Source organism: Rattus norvegicus, chromosome 2, assembly GCF_036323735.1.
Source record: "Rattus norvegicus strain BN/NHsdMcwi chromosome 2, GRCr8, whole genome shotgun sequence".
Taxonomy (NCBI): domain Eukaryota; kingdom Metazoa; phylum Chordata; class Mammalia; order Rodentia; family Muridae; genus Rattus; species Rattus norvegicus.
Genome location: NC_086020.1, coordinates 50,403,550 through 50,427,985, shown reverse-complemented (window position 1 = coordinate 50,427,985; position 24,436 = coordinate 50,403,550). Strand labels below are relative to the sequence as shown.

General features: G+C 39.8%; 1 protein-coding gene across 2 annotated transcripts in view; it reads left to right on the top strand.

Moving 5' to 3' along the window:
* Window positions 1-19,582, top strand: part of Parp8 (poly (ADP-ribose) polymerase family, member 8) — a 173,110-nt gene extending 153,528 nt beyond the window's left edge. The window contains exons 21-27 of one of the 2 annotated variants that reach the window (NM_001427069.1): window positions 834-946; window positions 1,248-1,320; window positions 2,431-2,500; window positions 5,357-5,430; window positions 6,680-6,749; window positions 7,525-7,609; window positions 15,217-19,582. In NM_001427069.1, coding sequence (NP_001413998.1) covers window positions 834-946; window positions 1,248-1,320; window positions 2,431-2,500; window positions 5,357-5,430; window positions 6,680-6,749; window positions 7,525-7,609; window positions 15,217-15,319 — 588 coding nt within the window. In that variant the 3' untranslated portion in view covers window positions 15,320-19,582. The remainder of the gene's footprint in view (window positions 1-833; window positions 947-1,247; window positions 1,321-2,430; window positions 2,501-5,356; window positions 5,431-6,679; window positions 6,750-7,524; window positions 7,610-15,216) is intronic. The other variant, XM_039103521.1, reaches the window with a different exon arrangement.
* The last annotated feature ends 4,854 nt before the right edge of the window (window positions 19,583-24,436 follow it).

Sequence of the window (24,436 nt, the reverse complement as noted above, 5' to 3'; positions counted from 1 at the left end):
TTTGTGCTTGAGCTGCAAACCCTTTTGAGATAGGAAATCGTTATCCAGTATGTACCCTGCTCCTTTAAATGAATTGAAAACATCAATATGAGAGAATGTATTCTTCCTATAAGAGTTTGAAAAGTGACAACTAGGGAGAGATTGTGCTGCCAGGCTTCTGCCTTTCCAGATCCGAAACGCTGGATACAAACTCCTTATCAGCCTAAGTAGTGTTTAAAGAATCTTTCTGAGAAGGTAGTGGTCCCTGGTTGCAGTGCTCATTGTCACCTAAGAGCAGCATTGAAACTCTTCTGTCCTTATTTTCAAATCTCCGCGTGGGAGATTGCTGCCTGTTACATTCCTGGGTAAGTATCCAAGCTGAAAGGGAAAGAATTAGGAAGTCATGTCGAGCAGTTCACCTGATCTTGTCCTGTGGTTAAAGAGCAAAAGCATGCAAAGAAAGCCAAAGGATGATCTTCATTTTAAAACGGTGTGTTAACTCCAGAATAATAATTACTGGTTTTGTGTGGAGCTGCCAATACATGACCTGAGTTCTGTAATAAAAGTCCTTGAGAACAGTCCAGTGCGAGCATAATAGCATGGCGGAGTCTAAGCATCAGTGTCTTAGGCTTGTCTGCCACCTTTGGCCTTCTGGCTCGCGCAAAGAAGTCACTTCCCATGGGTGATTCCATCGAGGTCTAACTTAAGTGGTTTTCTAAAATGCATGTAGGTTTTTAAACCAGTCCAAAAGAGTCATTAGTACAGAATTTCTCTGTTGAAATCGGATAATTTGGATGATCCCTAAGCTGGTAAAAGGTCCACGTGACATTGTTTATTATTCCTTTGCATGACAGCAACTGAAGTTCATGCACACTCCACACCAGTTCCTCCTCCTCAGCAGCCCACCAGCCAAAGAGTCCAACTTCAGAGCTGCCAAGAAGCTCTTTGGAAGCACCTTCGCCTTTCAGTGAGTATGGCTGTGAGGAAGGGCGGGCCCCTTCGGTCTCCCGGAACTGAAGGGGAAGAGAACACTGAGGTTGGCACTAACTGGCAAATCAGCCATTTGAATTTGAATACAAACTCCTTATCAACCTAAGTAGTGTTTAAAGAATCTTTCTGAGAAGCTAGTGGTCCCTGGTTGCCGTGCTCATTGTCACCTAAGAGCAGCATTGAAACTCTTCTCTTGGAAACTCAGAACTTCTGGAAGCATCATGTCTTCTTACTGACTTTCTGCCTTTGCTGTTTCCCACCCTACTCCCGTGTTTTAGTGGCTCTCACATTGAAAACTGGCACTCTATCCTGAGGAATGGTCTGGTCGTTGCCTCTAACACACGTCTGCAGGTAACATTTTTGCATGTTTTAGTAGGAGTCCATTTATTCTTAAGGGGGAGATGTGAGCTCTAATGCATTTATTTAAAATATTATCTGGAATTTCTAATAAAGATGAACACATTTTCACAAAATAACTGAAGCAAGATGGATGGATGCCTGACAATAAAGGATTCTCTAGGAGAAAAAGTGAAAGTCACACTTTGAATGTAAGAAGTAAAATAAGACGATGCAGAAAGGAAAACCTTCCAGATATTCCATCCATTATTCTAAAAGCGTATTTCTTTAGTACTGTGGCTCAGTGTGGGTCCTTTTAGAGAAGAAAAGGAGGCAGACTTCAGCGTGGGGCACAGGGGTCGGAATTGTCAGTCTGTTTTGCTTGGAGTCCTGAACTCCGCTACACTTTTGATTTTTGCTTATTCCTCTTCAAGTCCATACCTCCAAATTGTCCCTTCATGCACAAAGAAAAGACATGAAGAAGGAAACAGCCCAGCCCAGTCACCTGTACAGTAACAACACAGGGGACAGCATTAACTATGCATGTCGGCAAGCTTAACTCCATTGTTTAGGTACCAAGTTCTTAGTACTAGCCTGTGAGGACCCTACAGTATAGAAGTGAGATTGAAGAATTTTAAATGTGCTGAGTAGTTCGTCTTTCTACTCCTCAAAATGTTTCACCCCATGAAACTCCTCATAACTTGAAATACTCAGTGGAAGAGTAGACTGGCAGATGAGGTGCATGATGATTTGTGTTCATATTGCGACTTGTGAGTGTCCCTGAGGACAGGCTCTTCAGCAAGTCTTGATTTTCGAATTTTAGATTCATTAGAGTAACATTAGATTCATTAGATTCAACAGAGTATAGTCCTTTGTGACTAGTGAGTCTCTGTGTTACTGGTTGAGTGGAGAACACTCTTCGGTTCTTTTTCCTCTTATTTTTTTCTTTATCCACTTATTCCAAATGAGATGGCGGTCCTCTTCTTACCTTTGACCCAGCATAAGTGTACTCTCATTCTAGTTAGATCTAATGGTCCAACATGAAACTGATTTGACCTCTCTTGTATGATGTTAATTCAAAGCACTGACCGATGTCTTTCTCTCTCTAAAAATCTCACATTGTAGCTCCACGGTGCGATGTACGGAAGTGGGATCTATCTTAGCCCAATGTCGAGCATATCGTTTGGTTACTCAGGTAATCCAGCACTGCTACTTGATGAGCTGGGGGATGTCGGAGGTGAACTGAAAGCATACGTTGTAGGCAGTCTGGAAAATTTTAAATGTGGAAAGAATGATCTTCTGTTTATTGGCATTGAGTAGTGGAATTTATGGTTAGTATGTCTTTGCATTTTTAAAATTTGACTATGGAGTAATTAAACACTTTGTAAACAGATTTAAATTACACAGAATAAAAGAAATCAAATAACAATTTGTCAAGAAATCTTAGTATTTGATTCTTCAACTACTTCCATAGCAGGGGTGGTTTTTTTTGTGTGTGTGTGTGTGTGGTGTGTGTGTGTGGTGTGTGTGTGTGTGTGTGTGTGTGTGTGTGTGTGTGTGAGAGAGAGAGAGAGAGAGAGAGACAGAGACAGAGACAGAGACAGAGACAGACAGAGACAGACAGAGAGAGGTGCACACTACATTTTCAGGGAATGTTTTACACATGGTTCCTGAATGCTAACTCTTAGCATTTCAACATTGCAGGAAATAATACTTAGAGAAGTCTGTTAACTAGGAGACCATTAACCTGGCCCATCTGTCTATTCATTAGTCAAGGTCTGTGCAAATTCAACCACAATAAGTTTCTTTTTTGTGGTGACATAAATTGAGTACTTAAACATAGACTTAAAACTATCAGTGATTGAAAGGACAATAAAAGGCTGATGGAGAGAAAATGTACAAGTTTAGAAGGCTACAAAATAGCAAAGAAAATGGGAAATAGAAACACATAATGAAGAATTCTAATTAGGCAGAGTCAAGTATGGTGGTACCATGTGACTACTATTGTTTGGCAAGTTGACTTACATATAAGGGTAAACAACCCCTTTATTCTGTCCCTAGAGTCTTCAGATCAGGTAATGTAGTGAATCAGTTTATCATGTGATTTTTTCAGTTTCTCAAAGCATTCACTGTGTAGCACTCAATTGGCAGATGGGTTGTTCTGGTTGGTCTAAGAGAGCCTGACTTCAGGCCGGAAACCCGGTGGGTGGGGATGAGCTGGAACTGATACCCAGTTATCTATATATGGCTGATCTAATTTGGTGAAGCCAAAAGCATTAAACTTTTGCAGAGTGCTGAGAGAATCAGGCAGCTTTTGGGTGGCTTTTTTGATCTCGTTTCTCAAGTCATACACCTGTATATATGCATAGTCAAAGCCATCACAAGACCTTCTCTATCTCTGTTGATATTATCTGTTGAAGGAATGACAGGTTACGTTACATTGTAACTGAGCAAATAAATTAAGAAATACTATTGTAAATGGAGGTGTGGTAGGGGCTTGTGTTTGTGGATCCCATTCCCCTAACTGCACTGCCTTGTCTGCCCCCAGTGGGAGAGGAGGAGCTAAGTCCTGCAGTGACCTAATGTGCAGGGGTGTGTGGGGCATGAAAGAGGGGATAATGGGGGCGGGGGAGATTTTCCCATCTCAGAGGAGAAGGGGAGGAGGAATGGGGAGGATCTGGGGATCTGGGTAGGGGGTACTAGGAGAAGGGAGGCTGATATTGGAATGTAAAGTGATTAAATAAACTAATAAAAAAGGAAATTCTGTTATAGTGAGATATCAGCATAGCCCTAAAGATAAGTGTCAGACAAAATAGTATTGAGATAGGCAATGGAAAAATAACTAAACTCAGATTTAAAACTAAATATGTTTAGCTAAATAATGTATCTTTAGCATAGACAATGAAAATGAGAACAACAGACAAAATCAGTATTTTTGATTTCTGCTTTTTATGCTAGTTCATAGAATCTTTAAATGGGATCATAGAAACAATTGGGTGGAGACTAGGTATAGACTGAACGGATGTGAAATTTTTCCTTGGCGTGTGCATTTTTCTAGAAGAGAGTCCATAGACATTATCAGAATCTGAAGGGCTCTTGACATATTTCCAAAAAGAGGATTTGGGATGTAGCTTGATGATAAAGACCTTGAGTTCTGTCCATAGCCCAGGTTGGGGCAGGGGTAGGGGTGTAAAATCTCCAGAGATAGATGAAGTTGTGGTTGGTTTTGAGGTCTGAAGACATAGAGCCTAGACCGTGGAACAGCCCTGCATGCAGTACTTTGCCGTTACCCCTGTTCTACATGTTAGGTCTGCTCCTACCTACCCATGCAATCCAGGGAATGCCTGGCCTGGAAAAGGTTAGACGAACTTACTTTGCAAATTTCTGAGCAGCTTTGCTCCTGCCACCAAGATACTCATTGAAATTCAAGAATTTCTCAGTTTCTGGTGTGGTACTATGTTGAACATTCTCATAGATTTGGTTTTTACATAGTCTACAATGAACTATACATTGATTCTCTTTTCCTATGAGATTTCACAGCAGAACATCCTAACATGACTTTAATAGAGCAAAAGCTAAAATTTATGACTGAGCATAGAAAAAGGAACATGTAGTTGTTTGAGTTAGATTGTAATTTCTACAGAGAAGCGAGTGTATATTGGTAATTTACAATGCTCTCCTTTCCTCTGTCTGAATTTTCCACTCTGTATCTTGTCCTAGTCCTCAGCAGTCAGTAAGTATGGAAGTTAATTCTAATTAAACATTTTAAAATCAACTTCTATAAGTACTCTGTAGTATATACAAAATAATTTCTATCCCTATTTTCAATGCTAAGAACAGAAATTCCTATTTCACAACTCTTGTGGGATTTCCCAGACATGCAGACCATCAGCTCCAGGGTCTGTGGTACAAGCAGCTGTTGCCTCATCCTGACTGCATCTGGCTTGGTGTGATTAGACGTCTGCCTGCAGTACAACTTTTGGCACACATCGATTGTACTTTCCTTTGCCTCAGTCAACTGTATCTTAGTTACTGCCCCGATGTTTTTCAGGGATGAACAAGAAGCAGAAGGTATCAACCAAGGACGAGCCAGCTTCGAGTAGTAAAAGCAGCAATGCGTCACAGGTACTGTGGCCACTCACAAGTTGGAGGGAGGGCAGTGAACTGCAGCTTCATTAGACAGCAGAATGTCGATAATTACTGAGAATTATCAAGCTTAAAACATGTACTTTAAGAGGTCATTACTCATGAGGGAGTCAAGGGCTGGAGAGACGGCTCAGCGGTTAAGGGCCCTGACTGCTCTTCCAGAGGTCCTGAGTTCAAATCCCAGCAACCACATGGTGGCTCACAACCATCTGTAATGAGATCTGATGCCCTCTTCTAGTGTGTCTGAAGACAGCTACAGTGTATAAAATAAAAAATAAATAAATCAAACTCACTCTAAATGCAGAAACCTCATTGCTTATAGGTAATAATACATTCATGAATACACACACACACAAACACACACACACACACACACACACACACACACACACACACACACACACACACGGTGTCTCATTTACTACCAGAGTCTAGAAGACTTTGAGGAATAATACTAGATAACAACTCCATCCTCTTTACAAAACAAACTACAAACATGCTTAAGTCGATGGACTATTAAATGACAAAGAAAAATACAGAAAGGGATGTTTAATGTTATAGAGAAGTTAATACTGGGGTAAATGCTAATCGCATGGTCAGGAGAAAATACTTCTGAGAAGGATGGCCTTTGAGAGTAGCATTAGAGATGGAGACAGCATGAGACACATGACTCTGAGAGGAAGAGCACAGAGAAGACTGTGTCCAAACCTTCTGCTCTTGAGTATAAGAGTGTTGTGGAGAAACTGACACCCATCTGCTCACAGTGAACTTTGCTTATCTAACATCTGGAAGTAGAGCCAGCTTCTACATGAAGTGCTTCTGAAACCTCTGTGGCTTAGTAAATATTGCTGTAAGTGAGGGTTGGTTTTGTGGTTGATTTTAATGTTTGAAAATATCATGCAAATTTCAGTGTTTGCCTTTATATAAATGTGTTGGCCTCCCCAGTAAAACTAACTCGGAATTCTAAATTGTTTGTTCTGAGACTACTGAACTCTGTTTCAACATTGCTTCGGTTCCCTGGCCTTATGAGTGACTTGACAAAGATTATTTACACACATTAAATGATGTAACGAAAACAGCTGGAGGTTAAAAGAACACACGGATATTGATAAATAACTCCACAGCTGTTTTATCGGTTCATGTTTATTAATGACAAGCACTTGTTGTTGATGCTTACTAGAGTACTCCGTTTTAATTTTAATTATTTTTAAATTGTTTTATGATTTAGTCTCAGAAAAAAGGACAGCAATCCCAGTTCCTGCAAAGCCGTAACTTGAAATGCATAGCCTTATGTGAAGGTGAGTGCCTGGGCCGAACATCCTGGCTTTATTTCAGAACTGTAATTTTACAGAGAGTTCATGATGACGTATCATCCTTTAAGACCACCTCTGAGGGCACTGTGGGAAATAAGCGTAAATGAGATTGTAGAGAGCTAAACTGAAAGTGCAGAACTGGCATGGGTTCAGACAGGGCTGTCTTATTCCTGGCAGATTTTCCAAATGTAACTCCACTTTCAGATAGTGTAATTATTTGTTCTCGTGATGCTTCCTCCTCAAGTTGGTGCTTGACTGTGTAAGATAATGAAAACCTTGAATGAGCTGTGCGCTGAGAAGATAACACGATAGGACTTTCCATTCCTTCAGGGAAGGTGTTTCATTCTGAACTCGGTGCAGAAAGATTGAGAGGTGGTTTGGAAAATCATAGGCTTTGCTCTTGCTCTAATGTCTGACAGGCTTCAAGTCATCTTTTCTCTCTGACTCAAGACTTTGAGTAGCCTCTAGTGTCTGTCTCAAGTGTCTACACCTGACGGTTATGTGTGACAGTAAGTTGCTGTCTGTGCTCTCGGGACCTATTTGCTTCTGATAGTAGTCAAATGATTTCCTCCATTGTGAAGTGGCCTTTTGTTGACTTCATTTACATTTATTGAGAGCTGATATGGTTAGGTATCCATTATATGTTTGTTTGGACAGCTCTTTTTGCATTTAGATTTCTGAGAGAAGGACAGTAGTTAATTAAAAGGATTCCTGGTCCTTTAGAATTTAATAGGCTTTTAATTATGTCTTCCACTTACAGTGATCACGTCACCTGACCTGCACAAACATGGCGAGATATGGGTTGTCCCGAACACGGATCATGTCTGTACACGATTCTTTTTTGTGTAAGTCCAAATGCTCAGATTTGCTCATTACTGTGTTTTTTACAAATGAAAGAATGACTTCAGTATTATTTTCCCACTTTAGCTGCCAAGTAAAACACACAAATAATTGAACTTCTCATGAGTCTAATGATTGTTACATGTCAGTAAACTTATGGAGAAAAGTGATGCTACATGCTCTTAATCTATAAGAACTAAAGGAAAGCCTTCTAGATCTGCTTTAATGATGAAAGGTTTTACAATGGGGAACAGAGAAGGCAATAATGAAAATGTTCTATAAAAATTAATGGGCACTTCACTTTATATAGGCTGGCAAGGTATTGCATGTTGTCCTGTGTATTTGTTGGCACACAGTAGATAAGTGTTTTCATTCCAAATCCATGGATGTAATAAACCTTCCTGAGTCTTCACTTTATCTTTACCTCTGTAGTCCCACTTCTCCTGCCTGGCCACACCTTTTTCCTGACCTCAGCACAGAAATGACTTTAAGAAAGAACTGAGTTGTTGGTTTTATAGTTTGTGGAATATTTAAAGACAAGTTGGAAGTGATCTGGGTTCCTTTATAAGCCTGTCAATGGGATGGCATTAAAATTGGGACAATCCATCATAGGTCCACAGAACCCATGTGTCTGTTGTTTTGGATCCAAGCGTATGTGGACAGCTTGTACACAGTGAGAGATTCTATGGAAACTATGATTTTCTTACAGCATTTATTGGCTGGTTACAGGTTTCCCAGCAATGGGTATAGCAACTAGAACAGGCTTTATGGGTGAGTTTGAGGTCCAACTCCACAGAAATAGGGAAGAACAATCACCAAGTTGTATAACCTCTCTAAGCTTCATCAACAAGATGAGAACAGTGTGCTTACCTGCATCTCTTAGAGACTCAACAGCAAGCAGATGGCTCACAGAGAACATTGGTACTTTTATTACCCACAGTGAGATGATTTGCAAAGGTATAGCCGTGGGGCCTCAGTGCATCTAGAGGAGCATTTCGGATCTAATAGCAGTAGGACGGTTATACATCCTCAGGTCCAGATGGCTGAGTCAGGAAGAGGTCCATTGGCAGGACCTCTAATTCACCCAACTCTACTCCAAGTGGAGGCCAGTGGAGCTCATGGCTGAAGTCTGTGCAGGTCAACCTAGCAGGGCCAAATGACAGCAGAAGGCCTGTGGCTACTAGGAAAGCTGTCGGTATGCATTACATTGCAAGATTATTCTGAGATTAGGCCAACGTAGATCTCAAGTACAAAGCTCATAAAACAGTCTCATTTTTCTCAGCTAGTTGATTATTATCCATTTCTTCTGGAAATAAACTTCAATTACAAAATTACCTTATCTATCTAGGAGGCTTGAGATGTTGATAAAAGGATAACTCCATGGTCTTTTCGTGTGGTCAGCTCTCCTGTACCTTACCAAAAATTCAGATTTATTGAACAGAACAAACAGCCTTACATACAGAAGTAGCTCAATTCTCAATATGACATTTTTAGATTTTCATAAATGATACATAAAACACATGTAGAGGACTAACTGTAGGTGAGAAGGACTCCTGCTCTCCACAATAGGGAATAGTTAAGCGGCACTGTCTGATGAAAACCAGTGTGCCCAGATGCTTTCAGAATGACTCAGGGGAAATCTTTATTAAGATAATTTTCACTGCTTTGTAAACACTATGAGATGCTATCTTTTTTTGCACCCTCAGTAGACAGAACTCATTAGGTAAGACTGATAAATTCAGAACACACCAAAGAGAGAATGCATCTAGTCATTATTGTACGTTCTGATTACAGCTTTTAGTCTCTTCCTTCAGAAAAGACACAACCACATCATTGTGCTTCCCCTATGAGAGTAGCAGCTAGGAAAAGAATAAGTCGATAATTAACCATTAGGCTATAACCCAATCTATAATATTTTTTCTTATTTAAACAAATATTTTATTACCTGGTGTGGTCACTGATCCTAGGAGTTATGCTTGATGAGGAGGATATAAGTTAATATGCATTTCTGATAAGTATTAGGTGAAGATGCTGAAAATTAAGACAATTGCCAGGCTAATCCATTACCCAGGACTATGGAGATCGCAATATAGTTATTAAGTGTCTTCTTCAAAATCTCTCTCACATCTCAGCAACACAGGAGAAAAAATCTAACCTAATAGGAAAATGCTATGGAACAGACTTGTGTGAGACAAGGTATTAAAATAAAACTGAAAAGACCAGACTGCTTGTGAGATGAGAGGTACATGTTTGCAAAGTATTTTTCTTTTGTGGGGGGAATCCCCAAAATGATTCAACTAAGAATAAATACTTTAGGCACAGTGCAGTCATACGGGTGTTATGACCAGCTCCCAGCCCACTTCTAGTAGTATTCATTGTAAAGCTTGATTTCTCTACCAACCATTGGGACACTTGTATAAACATATGGAGACCTACTATGTGTAGAAATGAGAGAACTGACTTCCAAAGCGTCAGGAGATGGGTTGAAGCAGAAGTCCAAGCACACAGAATGTCAGGTCACACTCACGGACATGTCTCCCCCTCCGCTTTCCTTTTTCTCTGAGTCTTCAGTCATACTCATTACATAGCGTAGGCTGGCCTAAAACTCTCACCAATGGTCCTACCTCAGCCCTCTGAGTGCTGGGGTGGTAAGTCTGTAGGCTAGACCATGTAGACTATTTCACTATGAACAAGAGAGTTTTGAGAGCTAGAGATGAAAATTTACTGTTGTGAATATTTTTTGTAATTAGGATAAAATGATTAAATCAGTGGCCAATTGATCTGACAAAATGGCCAAGCTTCGGTTCAGGAAATGACCTTGAGGTGGGGGAGGATGCCCTGTTCCTAAGCCGCATAGGGACGAGAAAAGTTCTGGAGCAGTTTTGCAAATCCTGCTTGTCTGGAGAGGAGAGCCTACGTGATCAGAGCGCTAATGTATCCTCCTCTCCAACACAGAGCTGTCTGTGAAGGCTCGGTGTACATTGGTAAATAAATGTAGAGTAGATACCCACTCCTATCTCTGAAAACATTTTAGCAAGTCCTCACGTATAACAGCAGGAAGGGTCACATAAAATATTTGTCTGCAGAAAATGAAGCCAAATATGTCCTTGGGCCAAAGCAGTTCTTAGTTCTATATACATTTCAGGAATTCCTCTTCAGTGCAGTTTGCCTTTTTAAATTCAAACATCTCCTGTTCAATACAATTTTCTTGAAATTCTCTGATCTCCAAATAAACCCAGTTTTTCCCCAAGCCCGATCCCTTTTCGAACTCAGAGCTGCCCTGTCGCTTCCTCACAGTCCACGGTAACTGCCTCTCACTCGTGAGAGTGCTTGCCAGACCCGTCTGTTCTCTGCAGTGCTTATGTACTCTGAGGGTGGAGGTCTGGGGTGTAGCTTCTCAGCCCTGCCATTGCTTCTGGTTTCCTGCCTCAGGTACCAAGATCCAACTGTTGTGCTCTGATTTTCACGACTGAGGCTCTGTACTTTCTTAGTGAAGCAGAGTTTCTGTCTGCTACTCTGTCTCTCCAGTTGTCTTTGTATACATGCCATTGATCTGGTAGGAGACAGTGAAGACCGGCATTTTAACTGCTCATTGGATATTTGCTCTCAAAGATCCTAACAATACCTTTAAAAAGTGAAGTTATTTTTTTTTTAACAATACTTTACCGAGTGGAACCATCATTTAAGATCTTTGTCACACTCGTGTTTCTAGCTCTCACTTCTCATCTGATTCCTTCCTGCTTCCTTCCTCAGAAGCTTCTCGGTGTATCAGTTCTGTGCGAACTGGGTAATGCCCAAGGCACATTTCTGTTGTATTACCCATTTTCCTGCATGGCCTTCTCCCTTGCCCAAGCTCCTTGAACTCACTGACTGTGTTGGTCCATTTGTCTGTGTGTCCATGTTGTTTGTCTGGTAGGAGTGGGTGAAGACCTGCATTTTAACTGCTCAGTGACCATTTGCTCTTAAATATTTTAACAGTACCTTTTTCAAAAATCAACATCTATCAAATGGGACCCATTATTTTAAATTCCTTTGTAGCATCTCAGTGACTTTTGTCTATGCTGAATTGTGGCTTTCAGTGTCCTTTCGTTCACTTCCTTATATTTACCTGCTTCTAAATATTATCTTTTTTGCTATTTTCTCCTGTAAATGCCTCCATTCCTATAGATCTATCACTGTCTCCCACAGAATTCATTTAAAAAGTTACTGGTTCTTCCGACTTTTAGTTTCATTGCTCTCAATGAAATTTTGTTGCTCTCCCATGTCAGATTTATTAACTGCTGTGATTTTTCACCAATACAGGTTTGATAGGAAGAATTTTTATTTGGGGGGATTGTTGGTCGTGGTAGTGGTTTGGTTTTCTGAGACAAGGTTTCTCTGTGTAGCCCTGGCTGTTCTAAAACTCAGGAACTCTGTACACCAGGCTGGCCTTGAGCCCAAAGCTCTACCTGCCTCTTTTTCTCAAGTGCTGGGAGCAAAGGTGTGCACCTCCATGCCCAGGCTGATATACAGAAATTTAAGACAAGAAAAAAGGAGAAACATGGTTCCTCTTTTCAAGCTATCAGGCATTGTGTACTGAGCAGGTGCTCAAACTCATACCCACGTTCCCAGTGCCTTAGGGCAACCTCAAGCACAGCGTTTTCCTCCTTCTCTGGCTTCCTCATCAGAAGTGACACTGAAATCACCTTTAGTTTTGTGTACTGTCTCTGTACTTCTAGACTGCTTTGCCCCTGCCTCACCCCTGTAGTGTTTTGAACAGTTTTGCTTCCTCCCCTCCTGAGGTTCTCTTTATGAATGGGTACTCCTATCACAGACGGCTCATGCAGGAGCAGCTAGTGCATCTTGTATGAAGGCATCTGCAAAATACCGAATGATCTATGATAATGGAAAGATTATAGGTGACTTTGATGTCTCGTCTATTTTATCAGTGATGCCTTGTGGAAAGCTGTATCAGAAAAAGATGTGAGGCTTGGAAACGGGGAGATAAATCTTTTAGGAACCAGCATGCGGATGAGAGCAAAAACCTGAGAGATGCTGAAAGGGGTGAGGGAGTTTGCATGTAAGCAGGAGAGGAGGGACTGGAATTCATTGTGTGCTGGAAATCACTGAGCTGGAGACTGAGGAAGAAGAGGCAAAGCTAGCTAAGGAATGAAATAGTGCAGCTGAGAGAGAGACAAACGGACATACACGAGGGAGAGAGAGGGAGGGAGAGAGAGGGGGAGGGGAGGAGAGAAGAGGGGAAGAGCAAGCAATACAGTGATGAGCTATGTTATGTATTTTAATCATAGGACATAACATATCCCAAGCACATCAACCAGGAGCCCAGGCAGCATTTTGGTGTCTTAAGTAAAACATTAAGGTCAGGGGGGAAATGTAGAAGGTTGAGCCAAATTTGGGAAATTATAATGATTTACATAAAAATCCTATGAGCGATCAATTTCACATCACACAGAGCAGAGATAATAGTGTGTAAGCTGAATGTCAGTTAGGCTAAGCACGTCATACTCATTGAAAGTCCAGTCACATAGGATGTGCTGGGTGTGAAGAGTGTACAAAAACTGTAACAGAGAATGCATCCACCTGAACAGGATGATTTAAAGCTACACCGAAGCAGTAATCTGAAGTTGGAAAGTCACAGAACCCTAGCCCTCTGCCCTCTCTCTCATGGGAGGATGGTTTTCTCTCTCTCTCTCTGTTCAACTCTTTCTCTCAGCCTCCTCCTCTTCAGATCCTAATAATGGAGAGTTAGCCTATCTTGGCCAAACATAGTGTCTACCTATATGGAGGGCTGCCTGCCTCCTTTTCAAGAAACATGGACGTTATCTATGTTTATACAACAACCAAGTCAGCAGCACGACTTTTCCTTAGGGTTTCTAGTTCCCGTAACATTTCATTATGGCATTCTGTACATATGCACAAAGCATTCCAATTGCAATCTCACCCTTGAATTCTAACACTGCATTGAATTGCATTCGGTTCTCCACCTCCTGTTAATCCCCTTCCTTTTCTTAAATATAAGATATTATATTTTGCTTGCCCAATAAAGAATAACTGTACATAGCCTGCCCCAAATTTCTGATGTAGTTTGAACAACTCTAACGTTTTACTCATTCTTGTTGAAAAGGAATGTTTTAATTTATGACTTTATGTGTGTGTGTGTGTGTGTGTGTGTGTGTGTGTGTATGCATGCTTTCATGAGCTTATGTGTACCATGTGCATGCAGTTGTCCTCCTGGGGGTGTCAGATTTCCCAGGAGTGAAGTCATGTTCAGGTGGCTTTGAGCCACTTGCTGTAGACACTGGGAGTCCTACTCTGCAAGAGCAGTGAATGCTCTTACCGCTTAGCCATCTTTCCAGTCCATATATGTTCTGATTGTTAATGGGGCATTTACTGCTCGATTTCCTGAGAAAATGTTAGTGCTTGAACTATGCGCTAGGCATTTTAATGAATACCCATCTTACAGTAATTAATGTTACAGCATCAGGATGGAAGAAACAGGACAAGTTGTATATAAACTAGTAAAATTGTATGGTAAGAATCAAATGAGTTTATCAATTTTCTGGTCCAACTCCAGTCTTGGAACTTAGACTAGACGCAAGTGGAATTATCACTTTGTGTTTAAGCAGTGTATTATGTAAGGAGCTAAGTTCCCATTTCTGTGTGAGAGTGTTTTATTTTCCCACCTCGTGCTATCTCAAGAGAATTTAAGTACGGCAAGGAAAAGACAGAAGCATGCATTAATCTCTGAGACACTGTGCTTATGCCTCTGGTTATCTATTTTGAAGTAATTACCACTTCTCTACATCTCCTTTCTTGAAGCCATTTTTATGTCATAAAATTAATTCATCACCTATTTCACTCCGAATATTATCATTTCAAGTTTGAAAATTTGTTCTTTGGAAATCCTTATTGCCTAAGTCAGCTTATTTGAGGAAATGAATAATTTCAAATGTAATTATCTCTTTCTCAAGCACTTAGCCAGTGCTGTCCTTTAGAACCGTGTCTTCACGTTTTAACTGCTAGGCCGAACTTAGCTGACTTGCAGCCTTATGTGAAGTGCCAACGTAAACAAAAATATATTACAAAGAGGACAAGCCTCTTTGATAAGGAAAACTGGAGTGTTGATTATATGATGCAATAGCTAGAAGGTGGCCTTGGCAGGAAAGCAGGGGTAGAATGCAAAGCCAGTGCAGCCAGATGAGAGAGGACAGCTGAAGCATGAGGGGACTAAAGATGTCAAGAATATTAGGAACATGAAGGTGAAGGTGCCAGATTCTTTGCCAGATTCTTTGCACTTGAGGTCACAGCAGCCATTGGGAGAGATGCTTGCATTGCGAAAGACACTTTGATGTCACTACAAGTCTGGCAATGCATTATGGGAGATGAAGCACTTACTGTTGAAATGTACAGAAGGGTATAAAGGAAGGGCCAGCATAAAAGAATGAACAATGCCAACTTTCAGCTTTCACATGCAAAATTGGTTACAACTAAGAGCAAATTACCTTGTGGTTTTGGTTTTCTTGGATTCCTTTTAGGAATCAGATGGGTTTTTGAAGCCATTTCAACAGTGCTATCTTTGTCCATATTTCCTGTTTTTTGCTTTCTGTTGTAGCTATGAAGATGGCCAGGTGGGCGATGCCAATATCAACACACAAGAAGGAGGTATTCACAAAGAGATACTCCGAGTGATTGGGAATCAGACTGCAACTGGTTAAAGGACCACCACATCACAGGATTTGAAAGCCTTCCTCGGGTTCAAAGCTGGATTTTGAACTGAAGAAGATGACAAAATAATTTATTGTTATTATAAACAAAATTAACCCTTTGAATACTGATTTTTCTTTTCTTAGTATTTCTAAATATTTCATTAAATGCCTAAAATGGTATAAGATTTACCAATTGTAGGGTAATGGAATCCAGTAAATAAAAATTGAACAGCACTTAAACCGAATTTCGGGTTGCATACACAATAAACAGATTGAAAAAACAGTTCTGTGCTGATATTTTTATATGAAATTCTCTAATTGGACATTCGGTATTATATACTGCTACTTTAGGGTACTGAAATAGAATCCAGATCGTTTTATAATGACTTCTAAATCTACCAGACAGACTGCATTAAGAACAATGTCTGCACACTGCGGTGCGCTCAGTCAGGATGAGTCATACCAACATTCGAAGGCCATAGGAGGGATATTCCTACTCTCGTGTCTTAGAAAACAGCAGTTAGGTCCAGAGGCAGTGCCACATGCCAGAAGGCATGTAGCACACCCATCCGTAGATGTCATGTTTCAGGATGTGTGACTGAGCCACGTGCGTGAATGTTCGTACATGTATTTTAACAACAGAGATGGATAGCCTCTTCATTCTGTCATTTAGTGAACAGAAAATCATAATCAATAAGCAGTAAGTCTGGACATAAACCATGATGTGAGCCAAATTTACTATAGTTCATTCACATACACAAAAAATACTTATACACCCATTTTCCCCCAATAATTTGAAGAAATATTCCACTGGTTGATATAACTAATTTAAAATGCTATCTGAATGTCAACTAGGGGAAAGGTAATGTCCCTGATGGCTTAAATCTGTATTTAAATACCTAGTTGATTTTTAAAAGGGACTACAGAATTAACAGAGAGTGCACACTTCTTATTTCTCCCAGTGGAGTTTATTTGTACCATATCTGTGTTTTTATATTTTTCATCTGCTACCTCTTGATTATTTTTTTCATATTGAGAAAGAAGGTGAACTTTGAAGCTTCTTTTACATTAAAAGAACACAAGCTCACAGAGAAAACACCCCCACTTCAGCGCTTCTTCGTCAAGAGTCAGCGCTCATCCAGTCCTTTCTGTTTCTTTGATTCTTCAATTCATAGGCATTTCAAGTTTTGACTGACATTGTTTATTTTGCTATATGAACGATACCTTTGGAATCAGGCCATTCATGAAAGCATTTTAATTAGTGAGTCTGCCACTCTGCTTAATCCCTAAATCAAGGCCACATCTGATTTTAATTTATGTAAACAGAAAAACTACAAATGTGTCATCATTTGCAAGTGTGGTGTGATAACTTGCCTGTTTATTCCCTTTGGCATAGAAGGTGAGAGACAGGTCATGCATATTGTTGGGGGTTGCAGTTTAGGAAGATTTTACTGATCATTTGTTTTCCTGACACTGTAAATAATTGAAATGCCACCATTTCTGGAAAAAAAAAACATAGACTTGAAGAGGTTAGGATACAGATCAGTTTAGTAATGTCTGCTCAAAAAGCATCGATTTGTTCTGACTTCTCCCTCTGAGCGTGGGAGTAATATCCGCGTGTTAGGCCTGTATTGAGTGTTCAGTGATCAGCTATTTGAAGACTGGTGTGGGATGAAAATACCATTTGCTTCTTTCAACCAGACCCCCTAAGTCACTGTAACAATATTTTAAGATACTTTCTAGGCAACAAAAGTAGTTTACAGGCATTCTAGTTATGATAATAATATAAAGATGTAGTTCTTAAATTTGAAATGGGGGTTTGTCTTAGGAAGCTCCTAATAGGTCACCAGTGAGGAACCTCGAAAAGTTGGTAGAGTGCGTCCTAGCTCAATTGAGAAGCCCTGACCCAATCAATTATGGCTTCATTTAATAGTTGGAATGCAGGACTAGAATCTGAACCTGAAAGGTAACCTCTACTTGCTTTCAAGGGAGATAATTTAGAGGAAGGAAAGCTGGCATCAAAAACTTCTACTGCCAATTTAAGAGTACAAGAAAATTTGCCTATCCAAGTAGAAAAGTAATTGGTAGTTTAATACCCATTTAATACAACACAGTGATGGGCGTTTTATGATAATTAAATGAGATATCTTAAGATGATCATCGCGTTGTATTACTTTCCCAGAATTAGTTTCCCACAATTGCATCAGAACTTTTGTAAGCAAATATTCTAAAAAGAGTAAAACTTTTATTGAACTTTTGAAATTGGAACTCTTATGATACATTAATGAAAATGCTTACATTTCTAAAGGATGTAATTTCTACTAATGCCATTAGTAGGTGAATACCCTACTTCCAAAACTCAAGGTCTCTAAAAATTTCAGAGACAACTATTATCCTATGACTCAGTCACCCCATTAGGGTGATTTTACTAGACGACTCTCGACATTTTAGATAGTACTGCAGTTTAATTATCGTTGGAAAAATCTGTCCATTGCCTTTTATAACAGTATTATTAATTCTGTGGTCATTGCTACTCAGTATGACCTACAAAGCAAACTTCATTTGTGACTTGGAGTAAGGTCCATTCTTTCTCATGTTGCTAATTTTATAAAACATTTCATTAGGAAACATTCTTCCTCTTTTGCTACAAAATAGAGATGAAATGACTGGAAATTGAAGTGGAGAAAAATGTAATGAGGTATAAATAATCCAGCACTGCAGAGTGTGTAATGGTGAAGCACTTGGATGTGCCCAAGAGTGCGATAGGCTGGTAGTTAATCTCAGTCAGATGTTGGGTTTGAAGGGTTCTTTTTTTTTTTTTTAATCTAAACTTGAATTTTAAGAGTGCCATGTCCTTAGAGTTGCTGTGAAACTCCTTGGAAATTTTAAGAATTTGGCATAGAAATCACCCAAGTTTTCCTCTATTGATTAAAAGTAAGCATTTAATATGGAAGTCTATAATCTTCAATATCTTAAAGACTAGAGGACTTTTACCAGTGCTTTCAGTACTGAAATTTCATTAATCATAACTTGTTTCAGGACATGCAGTTTCAGAAAGCATTCAGGACAAACTCATTCACAACTTTCATCACATAGTAATTTAATTTCACAGAGGGCCACTCAACCTTGGATCATCTCTCATCCAAAAATTAGAGATATCATGGTCACTTTTGAAGCACATTAAAGAAACAATATTCTATTGGTCTGCTGAATTCTTCATTCTAACACTACCTCAGCACTAAAGAGGGACTGCTTATCAAAGCAAATTGGTTTCCAGAGTAAGAAACAAATACAGACAGAAGTCATCAAATAAATCAACAGTTGAGACCATACTAGACATAGACATTGCCAGCTGCTTCCTAACAGCTGTAGTGTAGGCCTCGTAGTCACAGCAATTAATGACATAGTTAACGTGTTATTGGAAAGGATTTCAGTGGCATAATTAGGAGTTAATTAGCTCACTGTAAGATTCATTTCTACATGGGCCACTTTGATGTCCAGTCACTTAAGAGCCACAAGCAATTATGGACTCTGATGATTTAAAGAATTTAAAGAGCAAAACAATAACAACATAACCCCAGTTGATGTGCTAGAATGACAACATGAACATTCAGTTATGCTGGCAACTGTTGCCTACGAAATTTTTGTCAGCTCATCTATGGGTTTGATGTATATTATTACCCAGTAAAATTCCCTTGGGGACTTTGTACACACCATGAAATATAGACTAAGTTTTTGTAGGTCAAAAGTATTTCAAGTAGCTTTAGACAAAACATATCCATGAGTGTGAAAAAGCTGTATTGATGAGTAGAGTACCTTACACATTTACCAGCAAGTCAGTAAAAATAGTACTTATTTACATAGTCAACATAATTTAATGTTCTGAAAACAGTTTCTTCAATCTGCCCAGTATTTAATGTATCATTTGAGATTTTAAAAACGGCAGCCACTCCTTTGTGTAAACATTAAGGTATGCCTATGTTTCTTTGACTATCCAACCTTCTTTACAAAAAGTTTCTTGACTTTTGTGCACAGAATAGTATTGCAACCTGCTATTCAGCCTTTGGTGCCTTCCAGTTACCCTAACTATTTAACACTATGTACATGATGTAAATACTGCCAAGAGATCACTAAGGCCAAATATTTTCTCTATTCACTTTCTATTGCACTTGCTTTCTATCGCTCCTTCGGCCTCTTGTATCCAGCTTTGTAATAGTTCTAACCTTGTAGCCAATGTAAATGTTTACTTTCAATAAATCTGAATTTGTTCAACAAGTGTCTATGCGGGCACTCTTTTGCAGGCTCAGGGAGGGTCCGGTGGTAAATCTTGCTTCTCAGGATTGCATATTGGATGTTCTCAACAAGACCTAAAAGTGGTATTTCCAAAAGTGATTTTCGCTTTAGCGAAAAAGGAAGGAAAAGCTCTTTTCGTTATCCCCTCCTCACATACCTGCACGTATGTCACTGGCCGTGAAGATGCTGCTGTAGCTTCAGGCTCCAAACCCGTTCTGGTTCAGAGAGGTGGGGTGGAAAAGATGTTTAGGTTTTTTAAGTTTCTGCTCATGGTCTCTGGGTTTAGTATCATCAGAATCATTTCAGATGAATCAATTTTTCCTCGACTAGTCATTGCAAAGTTATCTGGGGGAGGCCAGGAAGGGAGTGAGAGCATTTTTACTCTGTGGCCTAGTCTGGCCAAAGACTCAAGTATGTAACTCGGGCTGGCCCAGAATTTACAGCAGTCCTTCTGTCCCAGTCTCCTCAATGTGAGAGTTACAGGCATTGAGACTTCATGAGTAGTGATAAGACTTTTAGTGCATGTGCTGTAGAGGCAGACACACAAGGTTTTTGAACCACCACTTTTTATAAACCACTTCATTAATTAAATAAGATACTAAGTATCTTAATATACTTGACCCTGTAGATAGTAATAGTACCTGTTTAAATTCTCATAATAAAATAACATTTTTGCTTGTAGTAGATTTATAATTGAGAAACTTTTTTTTTATTATTAACTTGAGTATTTCTTATTTACATTTCGAATGTTATTCCCTTTCCCGGTTTCCGGGCCAACATCGCCCTAAACCCTCCCCCTCCCCTTCTTTATGGGTGTTCCCCTCCCCATCCTTCCCCCATTGCTGCCCTCCTCCCAACAGTCACATTCACTGGGGGTTCAGTCTTAGCAGGACCAAGGGCTTCCCCTTACACTGGTGCTCTTACTAGGCTATTCATTGCTACCTATGAGGTCAGAGTCCAGGGTCAGTCCATGCATAGTCTTTTGGTAGTGGCTTAGTCCCTGGAAGCTCTGGTTGCTTGTCATTGTTGTTCATATGGGGTCTCAAGCCCCATCAAGCTCTTCCAGTCCTTGTCTCATTACGTCTAGAAATAGTTGGTAAGAATGCTGTATGCATGTTGGCAGTCAGTGTAAAGACACAACAGGTTAGATTTTATATGATGCCTATGGGCTTCGATATATTTTTGAAACCAAAACAGATTGGGGATAAATCAAGGATTTATTAAGTCTAGGGATGCTGAATGGAAAAGTCAAACCCAGTGCTGCTGGAGGCAGAGCAGATCGTGCACATCAGAGCAGTAAGGAAAGCAGTACAAAAGACCCATGAGGTTAGCTGGACACACAGTCTCCTGTCCCAAACTCAGGACTGAAACCAGCAGTAAAGGGAGAATTATACCTCAGGGAAAATAGGTGTGAAGAAGTAAAAGTCTTGGATGAGCCTACAGAAGTTTTAAAGGGAGTTTGCATTAAATGAGGAGGAAACTAGATTCTTTTAGGTTGGTGTTGTGATAGGGTACTGTTATCTCCTTACTTGACTGCATACTTACACAGTTCTCATACTTAATCTGATATTCACTCTAGCCTTTGGAGTGTCCAGATTCATGAGACTTTTGACAAATTTAAGACATCCTTGCCTTTTAGCAGATAATATGCCCATGTGTTCAATGTCTTAATTTATTTTTCGATAATGTGTTTTTATTCGATGACCCAGAATAACTTCAGGACCTTTCATTTCCCTCAAACTCTCTTGCCTTTCTCTTCATGGGGACTCTTCCAGGGTGTGGCTCTCAGTCCTAGAGTCACTTCACTTATTTTCACTACTTCTCAACTGCTCTACTCTTGTAAGGATCACTGGTTTGTCGGCTAAAAAGCCTTCCTTGTTTTTAAAAACTTTACACTGAAAATCAGCTGAACATTATTAGGCTTCTGCTTTGTTCGCAAATGTTAGTCATTGGATTCAGACAGAAGTGAATTGTAATTCACCTAAGAAGGCATTTTTCAAAGGTTTAAAACCTATCAATTGCTTGAAATTTGTGTGTTTTCATCTCATAAATATTTGTTTATCAGGCATGGTTTTATATGACAATTTATAACTTAAGAGACAGTTTCACATAGATGTTCTGACTTCCTCTTCACCGTAACTATGAACAACATGGATAGCTGGCCCTGCTCTCAGCATTCCGAATCTCTCGACCAAGCTTTTCCTAATAAACCACATTTGTTATTGACAAGAGAAGAGGTTGACAAAGCAGATGATACAGCAAAGTGAGATTTAGAGTGAACTTGTAGGAAGAATCAATGAACAGAGTTTCGATTGCTGTAATAGCTCTATTGGGGAAATGTGAAACACTGCTGCGTGAGCTAGATTGGATTTTAGTCTAGGGAGGTTGAAAGCCATTCTTCATCAATGTAATTGGCAATGTGAAAAGTTGTCATCCCTTGGATGAGTGACATCAGGAAAGCAGAAATTTGAAGGCATGGAGCTATTTATACAGGGTTTTCTGAAAAAGAAGTAAAAGACAAAAGGGAATTTTGGAAAGCTCCTGAAGGAAAGCCATTGTAATGGAGTCCAAGAGAAGAAAGGGTAGAGCACTCATAAAGGACTGAGAATAATATGGCCTGGGTGGTATGTGTACAGTAAAATTCAGTGAATGCATATTCAGCCATGAAAGAAAAGGGGGGGATATTCTGCACCACAGAATAGAAGCATTGAAGGATAAATCTCCCATTCATCTAGAACACAGCTCTATAAACACTGATATGGGTAAGAATGCTAGTAACAGTTTCTTAAGTATTGAGATGTCCCAATATGACTTAGAATTTCCACAATTACATTGTGTGTGTGTGTGTGTGTGTGTGTGTGTGTGCATGCGTGCGTGTGGGTGCACATGGGCATGTGCCTGTGTGTGTCTGTGTGTATGCATGCATTGCACTGTAATCTGGAGGACATCTTAAAACTTATCAACCAGGAATGTGGCATCTTTCTCTTTAAACTCCAGTTGAATACACAGTTCACTATGAATATCTCTGATTTCTTCCTGTAGTTTGATAAATCCTAAATATGCATTCTCCCTATTTCCATTGAACTTCAAAAGAATGTGATCAAATACCACAAAGCAAGTGTCTTTATTTGACAATTCAAGGACACTGGAAACTAATTAATGTCCCTGCTTGTCACTATTTTTTTTTCTCTTTTGTCCACTTACTAGTGAACCAAGAAATGGCCTGACCACTCACCTCATGGAGTTACAAATCAACCCCTGATTATTTTGTTCAAGTTAACTATCATACCCGTCTGCATGTGGACTGTGTACTCAAGTGTCTTGTTTGTAACTTCCTTTGTTAAGTTTTCAGTGAGTTATACAGATGCCCTTCAAATGGCTTCGCATGACGGAATCTACTTTCATCTGCCAGAGCAGACTCAACACAAGAGTAATTGGTTGGTTCTACAGATGCTCCCTGACATCTCATATTACTCAGATGGAGGATTTGAATGGCTGACAGAGCACACATTAGCCCTTCCTGCTATAGTTTGATTCCAGCTAAATAGGCACCTAGAGCTTCCCCAACTCCCAAGCCAGAGTGATCTTCTAAAATCTGATTTCTAAGTTCTTTGTCAAAATACCTTCAGCCTCCCTCATTCTCTCACTCAAAAACTCCTTACACATAACCACTGAAGATCTGACCCCTGTTCCTCTCCACCCTTATATTAAATGCACCCCTCAAGCGATGTGACTGCATGGTTGGCTTAATGTGAAGAGCCAGCTGTTTGTCACACCCTCACACATGCTCTCTCCACACCCAGTCCTTATCTTCAACTGCTGTTGGCTATGAATGTGTTTTCATTTTGTCTGAAAAATTTCTTCATATTCTAACTCCAAACTAGATAGTCCTCATAAATCTTCTGGTATCAGCTCATCTTTCTCAGCACAGTCATTTAAATGGTTAGCAGTTTCCCTGCTTCTTGCACCATGACTATCAGGTTTAGGTTATTTTTCTTTTATTATTATTTTCCATTATTACAAAATATAATTGTTTTCATTATGACATTTTCATACACATATATCATTCTACTTTGGTCATAGTCCATCCATTGTTACATGTGCTTGTGTAAGCCTCCTTCTCATGGTGGTCCCCTTATTTCCCTTATATTTTCCTCCTGTTTTATTATACATACATATATAGATCATATATAATACATAATATATACAATGTGCACAATATATCATATGTATTATATATGATATATCCATGCATTTTAAATGTATTTTACATGTATGGGTGTGTATGTCTGCAAACCATTTGTATTCCTATTACCCTTACAAACCAAAAGTGGGGATGGAATCTTCTGGGACTTTCAGAATTTCAGTTGTGTGTTTAAGGGTTGTGGTGGTTGGAATATGCTTGGCCCAGGGAGTTGCACTATTAGGAGGTGTGGCCTTGCTGGAATAGGTATTGCCTTGTTAGAGGAAGTATATCACTGTGGAGGTGGGCAATGAGACCTTCCTCCTAACCACATGGGAGCCAGTCTTCTCCTGCTTGCCTTTGGAACAAGATGTGGAACTCTCATCTTCTCTACTACCATGCCTGCCTGGACACTACCATGCTTCCCACCATGATAATGGACTGAACCTCTGAACCTGTAAGCCAGCCCCAATCAAATGTTGTTCTTTTAAAAGAGTTGCTTTGGTCATGGTGTCTCTTCACAACAATGGAAACCCTAAGACAGGAGTATTGGGAGGTGAACCTGAGGTCCTCTGAAAAAACAGCGAGTTCTCTTAAACATTGAGCCACTTCTCCAGCCCCAGAAGTGATTTTTTATAGTACTTTGTCAC